The sequence below is a fragment of the Pelophylax lessonae genome (genome assembly GCF_965119305.1).
Source record: "Pelophylax lessonae genome assembly, chromosome: 6".
Taxonomy (NCBI): domain Eukaryota; kingdom Metazoa; phylum Chordata; class Amphibia; order Anura; family Ranidae; genus Pelophylax; species Pelophylax lessonae.
In genome coordinates this window covers 289490006-289505061 of record NC_138773.1, presented here as the reverse complement: position 1 = coordinate 289505061, position 15056 = coordinate 289490006, and the positions used below count along the sequence as shown (strand labels likewise).

The 15056-nt window shown below is 39.1% G+C and overlaps 1 protein-coding gene across 6 annotated transcripts in view; it reads right to left on the bottom strand.

Moving 5' to 3' along the window:
- LRP1B (LDL receptor related protein 1B) overlaps window positions 1-15056 on the bottom strand; it is a 2177452-nt gene that overhangs the window by 746424 nt on the left and 1415972 nt on the right. For all 6 annotated transcript variants that reach the window (XM_082262163.1, XM_082262161.1, XM_082262165.1 and 3 more), the window contains exons 28-29: window positions 9067-9198; window positions 946-1173 (exon numbers count right to left, since the gene is read on the bottom strand). In XM_082262163.1, coding sequence (XP_082118289.1) covers window positions 946-1173; window positions 9067-9198 — 360 coding nt within the window. The remainder of the gene's footprint in view (window positions 1-945; window positions 1174-9066; window positions 9199-15056) is intronic.

Below are 15056 nucleotides of genomic sequence, written 5' to 3'. Positions count from 1 at the left end.
GTGAGAGAGGGGTGGGTGGGAGAGAGAGAGAGGGAGGGGTGGGGGGGGTAAGACAGGTCGAAACATTTCTTCTTTTTAAAGTGATTGTCATACTTACCTGCTCTGTGCAGTGGTTTTGCACAAAACAGCCCAGATAATATTCTTCTTGGGTCCCTCTTCTGTGCTCCTGGCCCCTCCCTCCTGTTGAGTGCCCCCACAGCAAGCAGCTTGCTATGGGGGGCACCCGAGCTGAGTTGCAGCTCTGTGTATCTATACAGATTTGGAGCTGCAGTTTGCCCCCTCTTGGCTAATTGAATTTGATTGACAGCAGTGGGAGCAAATTGTGTCTTAGCCAATCAGAAGAGAGAGTCCCAGATAGCTGAGACACTTGTGGACATCACTGGATAGGGAGGGGGCTCAGGTAAGTATTAGGGGGGCTGAGGGGGCCTGCTGCACACAGAAGGCATTTTATCTTAATGTATAGAATGCATTCGGATAAAAAAATATTGTGACTTTACAACCACTTTGAGTTGTCCATAGGCTGAATCATCATCCTAGTTAACCCATAATAATAGTCAGGACAAGACTGGGCTTGGGGGCAGGAGGGCATTTGCCCCATGTACTAATAAAATATGTTGGGCTAATGGCCCTTAATTGAGCTATTTAATAATTCAAACATCGATTAGATTGGGACCTGCAGCTTGCCATTATATAGGTAACCTATCCACACCAGTGATCAAGGTATCTGCCAGAAGGAAATCTTCTAGCACCAAGAGCCACAAAGTAAGCTGATGCTGGAAGATGTGACACAATTGAGGAATGCCTACCAATCAATGAGGCACCATGGTATGCTTTGCACGGTACACTTTATTCAGCCCACTGAAATCAGTCCCTAAAATGAGATTATCAAGGTGGTTGCAAGGGGGCCACCTTTTGAAATACAGAGAAGCAAGTTTGTTGGTTTACCTCCTGAGATGACCGTCTCCAAACTCGTCCCATTAATGAATGCACGTTTGATTGTCTGAGTCTTCACATCTGTCCAGTACAATCTTTCTTCAAGAGCATCAAAGTCTACCACTGTAACGTCATCAATGTCAGGAACAGTAAAGGCTGTAATGAAGTTGAAGTAGGGGTTGTCTATGTCAACTCCTCGTATTTCTGATCTTCTGGCATAGACAAGAAACTTTTTCATCTCTGAAAATGAAGGAAAATGAGAATGAAATTATATATCACCTTATGGAAATATATTTACTTGTGTACCACTATTTGTAGCTTCAACCCTTCTCTGTCAAGACAGTGATACGTAGCTGCTTAAAAAGTGATGTGATGTCCATCAAGTGTCAGCTTACTTGGGAAATTAACCACTTGATCTCTGGAAGATTTTACCCCTTTCATGACCAGCCCATCTTTTGGTATTTAGCACTGTGCTACTTGAACTGGTAATTCATGTAATATATCCAAATTAAATTTATATAATTTTTTTCACACAAATAGAGCTTTCTTTCAGTGGTATTTGATCACCAATGGGTTTTTTATTTTTGCGATATTGATGAAAAAAGACCAACATTTTGGAAAAAAAACAAACAATATTTTTAACTTGCTGCTACAAAACATATCCAATAACATTTTTGAAAAAAAATATAATTTCTCCATAAATTTTGGCCAAAATGTATTCTGCTACATGTCTTTGATAAAAAAAATCCTAGTAAGCGTATATTGATTGGTTTACGTGAAAGTTATAGCGTCTACAAACTATGGTATATATGCTGACATTTTTCTTTTTCAGTTTTTATGGTAATAATGGCAGTGATAGCAGTGATACGTGACTTATAATGGGACTGCAATAGTGGGAAAATTAAAACTAACTGACGGTGAGGGGGAACTGACTAACTGCCACTGATATCACTAATACAGTGATCAGTGCTAATACATTTTCAAAGTTACAGTGTCTACAAACTATGGTATAATTGTTGGATTTTTTTGTTATACTACTAATGGCGACCAGTGACTTATAATGGGACTGAGATAGTGCAGGGGTCAAACTGGGGGGGGGGGGCGAAGACTGATTAACTGTCTCACTAACATCACCAGTGACACTAATAGCGTGATTGATTCTAATAATATACACTGTCACTGTACAAATGACACTGGCTGGGAAGAGGTTAACATCTAGGATAATCAAGGGGTTAAATGTGTGCCTAACTATGTGTAATGTGTGCTGCTTTTTACTGAAGATCTCTTTGTTTCTTATCCCTGCTTTGTTCCCTTTGTACAGAACCCTGTGTTGATTGTCAACACAGGGCTCTGGGTTGTGATTGCAGCCGATCTGCAGGTTATGAGCATGAATTATTGGGAAGGATTTGCTGACAGGCTCCCGCTGTGTACAATCATAGCACATGCACCCAGAAGCAGGCAGCAATTTAAGTTGCCTGTGCAGCCCACCCATCAGCAGTACATTGCAGGCAGGTGGTCTGCAAGTTGTTGAAAAAATAATCTGTAAGCAAAAACAATCAAAAATATATTTTTATAAATAATGTTCATATGATGTACAGATTGTAAACAGGTAATGGTCATTTTTATCAATAGCCCCCCCCCCCCCCCCCATTAAGATCCCAAGATAGCTTGCTAACACTACAGGAGGTTGCAGATCTCCAATACAAGAACTCTTATATAAAATGAATCATCCTGGGGTTGTTGTACCTGGTGAACATCTAAAGTTTTATAGGCACGTTACTTTTAGGCCTTGTTTACATTAGCAATTAGGAGGCTGTATGAACACATGTTTGAGCTGCTCTACTTTAAGCTGCAGCAGATGGGGGTGTACACATGCAGCAAAAAGGATCCCCTCTATTGGGCTCAATGGGTAATACTGCTCATCGAAAGGACACAATGACCTTAATGGGGCTGCACTGCAACCTCCCCGCAACCACGTGCAATGCACACAATTGTGGTGTGGTGGTGCAGCTTTTTAGGGGTTAAAAGGGCTGTGAAGAGGTGACATAATCTTCACCACAGATCTTTCTTCGGAGGGCACCACAAGTGTAAACTGAAAGTGAAGACAAAGGAGTTGATTTACTAATAGCAAATAGACTGTGCGCTTTGCAAATGCAGTTGCATTCTGTAGGTGCAGTTACTCCAGAGCTTAGTAAATAAGGGGACGTTTCACTTTGCAAACAATACCCAATCACATGCAAGGAAAATTAAAAAAACTGCATTTTCCTTGCACATGAATGGATGATGAAAGTCCCCTCATTTACTAACATCTGGATCAACTGCGCTTGCAAGCTTGCAAAAGTGCACAGTCTATCAACCTCAGAATATCTTGTTGGTTAAAAGAGGGATGAAAAAACTGATAAGGCAAATACTATTTTATCAAACCACACACATGTTTTTACTGAGTATACTGACTGGTGAAGTAAAATAAATTATGTGTGCATAGATGTGATTTTACAGTGTCTACACACAACACATTCCTGTCCATCAATGGAACTTGTATTTAATATTGACCAAAATAAAATACGGTTATTTGTGCAGTTATCTCCTTCAGCAGAAGTTTCAACTTGGCCATGCTGTAAGGAACAAGCATGACCGCTGGGATTTGTGCCTCTACGCTATGAATGGTCAGGAATAAATAAAGCCAGTGACAGAAACCTGGCTAAATTACCAACTACACCCAGCAATGCACTTGTGATTCCAAACCCAGCACTTCTACATCCAATTGCCAAGAAAGTAAAAAAATAAAAATAAAAATTAAATTGGGAAACCAATGAAACTGAAGGCTTTTCTGAAACCTCTAAAATACTGCATTTTATTAAAGTTACAATTCCAGTAGTATGGTGATCTCAAGTGTAGTTGTTACCTATGTATTAGAGCTGAACTTCGGGTAATTTTTTTTTTATCCCATGTAATATGGCTGTGCCCGCACTGCATGGGTTCATTTCTGGTTTTGTCAAGGGGTGACAAAAAAGCTATATGCTCACCCGCTTTATGGCTCCAGTGGCAAACGGCACTCCCCCAAAATCCAGTGGCAGACTGTTCCTGATGTCTTCACATCCAGAGCAGGTCTTTGGATGTGATGATGTTAAAAATAGTCCACTGCATAAGCCCACTAGAATGGGGGGGTTCAGGAGCCACAGGCAGGGATGAGTCTTGTGTTGAGAGGATTAGGTAAGTATATCTCGGCTCTTCAATCCCCTAAACATAAACAAGCAGTTAACCCGTGCAGTGTGGGTACAGCCTCACTGCATGAGAATAAAAAATACATTTGCCCAGAGTTCAGATTTAACCACTTCTGGACTGGAAGGATTTGTCCCCTTAATGACCAGGCCATATTTTGTGATTCGGCACTGCGTTAATTTAACTGACAATTGTGAGGTCGTGTGAGGCTGTACCTAAATACAATTGATGTCCTTTTTTTCCCACAAATAGAGCTTTCTTTTGGAGGTATTTGATCACCTCTGCGATTTTTATTTTTTGCGCTATAAACAAAAAAAGAGCGACAATTTGATAGTCAACACAGGGCTCTGGGCTTTGATTGGACACAGCCAATCATCAGGTCCCAGCCATGATTCATTGGCTGGGACTTGCTGACAGACTTCTGTTGAGTACTATCATAGTGGGTGTCGGCATGTAAGTGCCCTAAACACGGAAGCAGGCAGCAACATATGGGTACGCTGCTTTGCCTGCACAAGCTGCTCTCCCACGGTACATTGCAGGTAGGCAGTTTGTCAGTGATTAACCATTTATTAACCTTAGTTTATTCCAAGCATCCCAATTTAAATAATTTGCCTCTTATTTAACTGCTTCCCACTCACAGTATTATAAAATGAGGGTTGGGCGTGACCACTCTCATTTTGGAAGGACGTCATATGACGTCCTCCTATACTTGCCGCGGGGGCACGTAGCACAGCGATTGGTGGTGCTCTGTGTCTCTCAGACTGTACTAATGAAGTTGTTGCTGTCTGCATACCACCCTCATAAACTGCGATATAGGTACGTTTTTGCGGAGATGGGTTGGATGGGCACTATGATAGTGTAGTAATGTGTTCCTGTCTGTAGGTTTAGTGTAAAGGGAAGTGGAAACAGTGCCTTGGGTATTAGTAATTAACACGTCAAGGAAGGAAATCTGATGGGATGAAATTTGTGGATTGAACACTATCCCTGGAAACACTTTGTTAAGGAAATCAACAAATGTAGAAGATACATCACTACTACCAGTCCAGATTAGGAAAATGTCATCTATATACCTTATCCACCCCTTCATATATTTTGTGAACAGAGTGGATGGGTAGACGTAGTATTCCTCTAGGTAGCCCATAAACAGATTTGCAAATGAGGGAGCTGCTGAACTGCCCATGGCAGTCCCTCCAGTCTGCGTGTACATCTTTCCTTCAAATTTAAATTTAAATTTCAATATCTCTTTATTATAATTTTTCACAAAGTGACAACAAAAAAAATTTAAAATGGTGGTTAACAAGAACAAATTCAAGACATTCCACAATGAATACACTTGGTAACTCAGGGGTGTCACGTCTACAAAGAAAATGTCTGACAGCATGTAAACCGGCAGTATTTGGTATACAGGTATACAAAGAAGTGATGTCCATAGTGGCCAGCTTCCATTTCTCATGAAACCAGGAGAAAGCTTTCAGCTTGTCTAGGAAGTCACTGGTGTCCCAGATATATGCCGGTAAATCCTTTACAAGTGGTTGTAAGTGTGAGTCAATGGCTTGTGCCAAAGGCTGGGTAATTGCCCCTGTGCCAGAGACAATTGGTCTGAACTTCAATGGGGTGGTTCCCTTGTGTATTTTGGGATGTAGATAACTGGCATACAGGGAGAGTCATTGGACAGAAAACTAGCAACCTAGTTCTACTAATATCAATTAAATTAGACCACTTTTCATGCTTTGTGAGGGGTCCTTGCTAATTATCGCATAACTTGTGGTGTCAGCCAGCATAGACAACATATCATCCCTGTAGTCAGTGTAATTCATGATTACAATCCCACCACCTTTATCAGTGGGTTTAATGATAATGTTTCTATCGTCCTTAAGAGATCTCAATGCCGTGAATTCCTCGGGGGGCTAAGGTTCGTATGAGTATCTCTGGTGGTGTTGCTATGGGTATATCTTTCTATCCATTGAAACTGTCCTGGTGGTATGAATTTACTTTTAAACTGAAAGGGTGTTGGCATAGTTGTGCGCTGTGTGTTCAGCTGTTTGCTGTAGATTTGCTTAATTTTTAAAGATCTCTTAAACTTGATCATTTCTACTTCAAAGTCAAACTTTTTAGTCCTTGTGTTAGGACAAAAATTATTTTTTCACACATGATTATTGACTTTATATATACATTATGTATTTCTATTCCTTCACAACACTATGGTGAGGAATTGATTTATCTTTTTAGTGGCAAGTGCTAGGTTATTAGCATCATTAAGGTGAAGTATTCATTTTATAATTGTGTTTATAGTAGTTATTCACAAGTTAAACTAGCGTACCATTATTTGTCCATTTAAATATACTGCTAGTGTGAGGTCACTACTGAATGGTTGCAACTGTTCTTAATATACTTTTACATTTATTTATTTTGTTATTCTTCAACCATCACTATACATAGCAGCGCACGAGTATTTCACACACATAACGAAGAAGAAAAATTACCTATTTGCAAAGTTTTAAAACAGAAACAAAAAAAATATTTTTTTTTCTGTCTTTTTTTGTTTGTTTAGCAAAAAAAAAAAAAAAACCCTGTGGTGATTAAATACTCCAAAAGAAAGCTCTATCTGTCTAAAAAAAAAAAAAAAAAAAAAAAAATATATATATATATATATATATATATATATATATATATATATATAAAATTTCATTTGTGTGCAGTGCTGCATGACTGCGCATTTTTCATTCAAAGTGCGACAGCACTGAAAGTTGAAAATTGGCCTGGGTAGGAAGGGGGTGCAAGTGCTCTGTATTAAGGTGGTTAAAAAAAACACAGAAGCATCATTTCTGTGTCATTTTAAATAGAAGAAACTACAGAATAAAATGTGCGGGTTTTATGTGCAGTACCATTATTTATTTTTAAACTATCGTTGTTCAAAAAAAAGAAAATAGTGTGTTTTGTAAATAAAATAAAAAATTTTGAACAATACAATGAAAAGAAAGCCTTGTTTGTATTAAAAAACAATTTATGTCAAAACAACAATCTTAGGACAAGCAAAAAAAGGGTGGTCCCCCTTCTCGCTCTTTTCTTCCAACCATTAACGCAACAATGTCAATAGGAAAAGCTGTGCACTAAGCCTCTAATGGGCTTCACATTCAAGCATTTTTCAACTCCCGCTCTTAGCCTTACAAATTTTATCTCTGGACCTCTCTTAACAACATTGGACATCGGCTTGTCTTCACAAACTAGGTAATTTATTTTTCATCAACAGCTCCATTCTTTTCAACAACTGTTGGACCGCTATAGCATTTCCAAAAAGAATTTCTACATCTACCTAAGAATTTGCCGCATCCTTTCAACTCCACCTACTACATCTAACACCTTAACTAAAGATATAAAGGCCTTATACAACTCAACCTCTAACAGGCTTCGGGGCAAATCCCACATCTATGATCTAATCTCGAGATCCAACCAGGAGGAGAAGTCCCCAATTATGACTCAATGGGAATCCACACTACAAACAACAATCTCCCCCTCCCTCTGGTACAAAGCAATTTGTTTTCCCACCGTGTTCTCCAGGAGTATTACCCACTTAAAAGCCTTAATGAAGATTTTCTATTGTTGGTATTACACCCACGTAAAATTGGCTTGTATATTCCCAACTCAATCCCAGAAGTTGTGGGGAAATTGCGATATGGATAGACATATTTGTCACATTAGGTGAGAATGCCCCTCCATTGCCTCATTCAGGAGGAACATATCTACCCTCATTCAGGATGTTACCAATATCTCTAATACGCTAATCCCAAACAAAATTTGCATTGTATCTTTTTTGTTACACATCTGTTCTCAATTGCTCAGCATTAAGGGGAGTGGGCCTTTCCTGCTAAAGTTTTTTTTTTTTTAACTTTTATCTATATATCTCAATAAAGATTTTTGAAAAAAAAAAAAAAAAAAGAAAACAATATATGTTATCTTGTTATCTTTAGCAATGACAATGTTGTTGCCAAATAAACAGGTCCATGGCAGAAATGTAAGAATTCCTCTGGTACATGAGGGGTGAACAGGTGTGAGAGGCAAAGTAGTTAAGAAAATGTTTTTTCTTTTTTGCTTTTTTTTGTTGCTTTCAAGAAAGCATATGTTAACTTTCTAGAGAGCAGGGTTAATAACTTTGAAATATCTCTACGCCTATGAAAGTTATAATAGGAGATAAAAGGCACTGCGCAAAACCTGCATAGCAGTAAATCAAATCTAAAAAATGTATTAAAAAAACATAAGAAAGGCACTCACAAGGGTGAAAGTAACAGAAGGATCGTGGAATACTGCTGGGTCATTGCCACCATCCATTTGTCACTTAAACCCCTGTGAGTGCGTTTCCTATGTTTTTTCGTAATTATTCTGGATTTGACTTACTACATTATGTAGGTTTATGCACTGTGTTCTTTCTCTTCTATTTTTTCATTAGATGGAGTTTCCTCTCCAGGTCACCTTGCAGTATTCCATGCTGAGTTAAGGTTGGTTCACACCAGATGCAGTGTGGCAAAGACGTGTTTTCTAATGAAGATATTTGCAAGCACACTATGGATCTTCAAGTTGTATTCCTTTGTGATTCAGGTATTAACCGGCCCTCTGATCTGTCTTTTTCATATTAGTGTTTGGCTACCTGTACATCTGTATGTTCTCAGGTTGTGTTCATTTATGATCCCATTGTCTACCTGTTACATTTATTGTGTTATATCTCACAGCCTTATGACATGCTTGGGCAGCTTTCACAGATGTCTGGTATGATGTGCACTGTTGATCCTTTCTTCAGCTTACATGAATGATGGCTGTAGTTGGGCTTTAAAATACCAATACAGAGGCTTGGAACTGGGGGGGGGGGGGGTTATAGAAAAGTTGAGGTTTGCACTTAACTTCAGAGTTATATCTTACCTCGGCATGTCTTCTTGTCGGAGGATAGCTTCATCAAGTGTGGACAGCCACAAGCCGCAGTTCTGTTGAAGTTGATCAGGCACAGATGAGAACACGGGCCCCTTCCATTGCCAGCGGCACAAGGATTGGGAGCTGAAAGGACAACATGAAAATGCTTAGACTTGTCTGTATAGGAAAACACAATCAATGCAAACAAATACTTAATTACCATACAAACCCCCACCTCTTAAATGCAGCAAAATCCCTTATACCCCTCTACTGGGCTCAACCCACCGTGCCTTCTATCCAACAGTGGCTATGCAATGTTGACCATACGTACCACATGGAAGACTTAACTCTTTCTCAGCGAGGTCTTTCATCAATGTATTACAAGGTGTGGGCCTGCTGGATCGCTTTCACATACTCCTCTGAGTATGAAGAGCTGATGCCCCCCACTCAATGAAGTTTCTTCATTCCCTCCCCCTTCATGCTCTTTGGTGGTATTTATTTCTAATATGTGATTTATTCCCTATATTCACACTCAAATACACTTGGCCAGGGTGTGCCCCTCCCTCTCCCCTCTACCCTCTTCTCCCTCATCTATTCCTCTTCGCCCCCATACTTCCTTCTGATTCTACCATCTTTTACCCCCCCCCCCACACTCTCTATCGCCTCTCGGTTACTCTTTCAGTGCTTTGCCACTAATTTTGATATTGTATCACAATCCGCTTCAACCTTATAACCCCTCTGAGGTCAAACCTTCAGATCCCATGGTTATTGTTTATTGTTCTATTTCTACACAGTACTGAGTTTCTTGACTGTTTTTAATTGCATGCTGGCAAGGAGACTGTGTACTACTCTGTAAGAAAGACATTTGTCTCTTTATGTATGTTGTTATTGCTTTTTATCTGAAAAATGTTTCAATAAAAATTCATTAAACAAAAAAAAAAAAATTACCATACAAACCATTTATTTTAATAGGAAAGAAAATTTGACATAAATAGACAAGGGAGCTCCTCCAAGGAGTCCAAGTTTTTAAGGTCCCTAACATAGGCCCCTCAGGAAAGGTAAAAAAAACCCCAATGGGGATGTTTAATTCTTTGTGTCTGGCAGAACGCATTCACTTAATTTATAATTTAATTTGAAAATGTTTGATAGTAGAATGCCTGAAGAGAATAAGGAGTATGCAGCATGTCTGACAAAAAATGGAAAACTATTTTTGATGGCTTTCAACCAAAGATAAAATAGTTCAGTCTGCTGAAGTGCAAAGAGAAGTAGAAATTAAATTAAATTTTGAACTCCAGGGAGATATAAAATACACAAATTAATGTAGATTTGTATTCATTAATACATTATTAAAGTACTTTTTTTTTAATTCAAGCAATGTTAGTAGCTGTATTTGACTTGGTATCAAGTCTCTGTACAGCTGAGCTCAGACTAGTATGGAAAGCAGAACAAAGAGGCAGTTAAATGTGTTTCAGTGCCTGTGTGCTAACAAAGGAGTATAAAGATAGGAGGAAAAAACAGTGCAACAAAGAGATGAGCTCATGAAAGAGCCAGCCATAGATAGATCAGCAGGGACTGACTGAGATTCGATCCATTTATGGGCAGGCTGGTTGTACTAAAGTAGATCCATCGATCAACTTCAGTATAGCCAGGCTGTTGAATTTTTTGCATGCGATTACTGCCAGTGGCTATAGCCGCTAGCAATGATCATTGTGTTCTGACGGCAGGGAGGACTCCCTGCCGACAGAACACGATAGCACAGCGGGAGGGATTCCCCCATCAAGCGATTTTTTTTTCTGCTATCTATGTAAGTGGCAGTGTCAGTGTTAAAATAATGGTCAATGTTTATGTCACTGTTGGTGTCAACTTGTTTTAAGTGAGATAAAAATTAAAAGTTTTATAAATTAGTGTCAAATTAGTGCAGATCACTCCGTTATCGTTTTTTAGAGCTGATGGTCGGCTCTCTTGTAATAGCAATCGGAGCGGCTTACTGGCCGCTTAATTGCTATTACAAGCAGTGGGAGGAGACGTCTCTCTTGGGCTCTCCTGTCCCACCAAGAGACCTGAACGTACGCTGGCTGGCCAGGCAGCCAAGCAAAGCCAGGATCGGCTTTGATTGGCTGTTCGTAACAGTAAACCAGAAGCGATGACATGACATTGGTGCCACTTTTTTAAAAATCTAAAGCATTCAAAAACAGAGATCTTGGTGTTTTGAATGCTTTTAATGCTTTTAAGTGCAGAAGAGGGATTTGGGTTCTTATACACCCCATATCTCTCCATATACCTGTCACATGCCTATTGCTGTCACAATGGTGTTTGCATTTCTTGGGATAGCAATACAAGTGATCAAAAAAATTAGAGCAACACAACAGTGTAAAAAAAATAAGAATTAAAGTGCCATCGTCCTTTCATGCTCACGTGCAAAAGCGAACGCAGGTGTCGGTCCTGCGCGAACACAAACATATGTGAGGTATCACCGCAAACGTAAAGACTTTTTAAGTATTGCCTATAAAATGTAAAATGTATGTTGTTTGTCGCCGATGCTAAATTTTGAAGTGTAACATGTTTTGTAGCTATTTACTCAGTGTAACATCATCACCCAAAAAAAATTGTGTTGTGTTTTTTTGCATTTAAATTCCCCAAAAATTGTGTTTTTGAAAAACAGCTGCGCAAATACCGCATGACATGAAATAAATTGCAATATCTACCAACTTATTCTCTAGCCACTTAAGCCCCGGAAGATTTTACCCCCTTCCTGACCAGGGGGTATTTTGCGATTCGGCACTGCGTGACTTTAACGGACAATTGCGCGGTCGTGCGACGCTGTACCTAAACGAATTTGACGTCCTTTTTTTCCCACAAACAGAGCTTTCTTTTGGTGGTATTTGATCACCTGTGCGATTTTTTGATCACGCGCTATAAACAAAAAAAGAGCGTCAATTTTGCAAAAATAACAATATTTTTCACATTTTTTTATATGAAATTCCCCCAAAAAAAAAAGTAAAAATCAAAATTTTTTAAAATTTTCGGCCAATTTGTTTTATGCTACATATGTTTGGTAAAGAAAATCGCAAAAAGCGTATTTTGATTGGTTTGCGCAAAAGTTATCGCGTTTACTAACAAAGGGAAAGATTTTTGTCATTTTTGTTGTTTTTTTTTTTAACGCGTAATGGCGGCGATCTGCGATTTTTTTTGCGGTACTGCGACATTGGGGCGGACAGATCGGACCCTTGACTGACATTTGTGACACTTTTGGGGTTACCAGTGACATTTCTACAGTAATCAGTGCTATACATATGCACTGTTACTGTAAAAATACACTGGTTGTGAATGGGTTAACTTTATTTGGGAGGGAGGGGCTGTGTGTATCCCTAGGGGCGTGCTTTCTACTGTGATTGGCTGTGGCTTCAGCTGTAAGGACACTGATCAACGGATCTACATACTAGATCCGTTTGATCAGTGTCTTTACAGCGAGGAGAATGACAGGCAGCTTGTTTACACAAGCTGCCTGACATTCTCCCTCTCCCCCGCCGATCGCCGAGTGACCGGCGGACATCGGGTCCGCTGGTCACACGCGCGGGGGGGTCCGTGACCACGCGGGAGCGGGAGCGCGCCTCCGGGGGCGCGCGCTCGCTCCCTAGACCCTCACAAGCTAGTGACGTAGCCCTACGTCACTTTGCCTGTGAGGGGCTGACTGCCGACGTAGATCGGCGTTAGGCAGTCGGCAAGTGGCTAGTCTAGGGCCTTTGCTTTAAAAAATAAATAAAAATAAATAAATAAATAGATTTATATATATATATATATATATATATATATATATATATATATATATATATATATATATATATATATATATATATATATATATATACACATATACAATGTTTGGGAGTTCTTATTTTCTAGCAAAAAAATACTGATTGTTACTTGTGCACAAAAAAAGAAAGACTAGAGGTGGTGAAGTCTGCTATTTTTCAACTTCCTTTAACAAGACCAAGATGTCCAGCAAAAGTGTCAGAGTTTTGAGACCACCTATTTACAACTAACATGGGTGCTTACAATGGTCAGCTTTTAATAATTTATGTAAAATTGTTATCCTAAAAAGCAAAATAATGATGTAACTGCCTAAAAAGTGTGTTATGTCTATTTAAATCTGCCAGTCTATCTAATACTACCCTCTCTCCAGACTGACAATGCTGCTGTCCAAAGGTCCAAAGCTGCTGTCCAAAGGTGTCTGTCCTAATTGCTCCTCCATTCAGAGTGGAGACACCTTATCCTAATCACCAGGTGAAAATAAAGAAATAAAAGTCTAAAAAATATATATTACATTTTTGTTGTTAGATTTAATACCATTTTCAGGGGTTGAATGACACAGATAAAATACAATGAATTGTTCTTCCCAGTCCTAACACATCATACTTAACTTGCCCAAGATATGCAGTGTGGAAAAAAAATACAATTCTATTGATTTCAGCAGAAAATAAAAGGAAGCAGCATTCTCCCCGGTTTGATCTTTAACAATAGCCACGTTGCTTCTTTGGACAGACAGCAACACCCACAAGACAGAAATTAAGTGTTTGGTTTCCTGGGTGGATGTTACTTCTATTGACAGGTATGAAAACAAAATTAAGCCTTTCTGCGCTATGCAAGAGACACCTTACTGTGATCTGTGTGCTCGGGATGAGAATTGCTTCTTGGAAAAGGAGCATCCAAGAGACGCCTGGGTCGGTTTTAAAAATTCCGTCTCGAAAAAAATTCTAATATTTAATTCATGCAAAGGAATAAAAGGCATCCTGGTAAACATCGGAGCTTGCTGAACGATGCTTAATTCATCAAAAAAAAAGTACTTCTTGGCGCTTGTATATAAATGTTACTGTATTGGGAAGATGGATAAAATCTATTTATGCATCTGCTGGAAGCAAAAACAGAAAGCCAGTTATATTTTCAGGGCTCCCTTATGGTGACAGCGATCAATACACACTTCAGATTCATACGCATATGGGGGGAATTATAATTACTCAGTGTCAGTGTGAATCCTCTTTATTATTTATTGGAGCAGCAGGTGTAATGATATTGACCACTGGGTGGCCTGTACTGCATTATAGAACACTTGTCGATTTGTATTCACAGTTACGCCAATGTGACAAGACCAAAATGCCTGATGTGCCATTAATGTGTATTGTCAGAGCAGTTTTCTTTGGGTTCTAATTATTGAGATATTCTGGGGTTGATTTACCAAAGGCAAAATAGATTGTGCACTTTTGCAAACGCAGTTTCTCCAGAGCTTAGTAAATGAGGGGGAGCTCTGCTGACTTCCATCATCCAAACATGCACAAGCATGCGTGTGATTGGGTATTCTTTGTAAAGTGAAGCTTCATCTCATTTGCTAAGCTCTGCAAAAGTGTTCTGGCAAAGTGCACAGTCTATTTGTCATATATAAATCAACCCCAATGCTTTTCAGATTGCATGAGTGTTGGCATTCAGTATTTTTCCATTTCACAATATTTCAGTCTCAAACACCATTGAAGTCAAAGGGACCTGAATTAAAAAAATCAAAAGTCCCCATTTTTAAGGCTTATATGCAAGTTATTGGCCTTAAAAAGGGTATGGGGGGCCAGGGTACTGCCCTGGGGGACATATACCAATGTAAAAAAAAATGTTTAAAAAAGATCGCTTTTAAAGGAGCAGTAATGTTAATAAAGCCTAAAGTGGAACAATAAAAATAAAAAAATCCTTTAAATATAGTGCCTGGGGGGTCCCCTAGTCAACCTGTAAAGTGGTGCATCTGTACCGTGTATAGAACCTACTGCAGCAAAACTGACATTTATAAAGAAAAAAAAATACTTTTAAATTGCCGGCAATACAATACCATTGCCGGCAAAACAAAAATTTAAAAACAAAAAAGGGAGACATGGATATAGCAAACCATTTAAACAATTACTTCTGTTAAGTCTGAAATAAAAATTGCACTAACAATAACAAATTGGGGAATCATATTGGTTCTA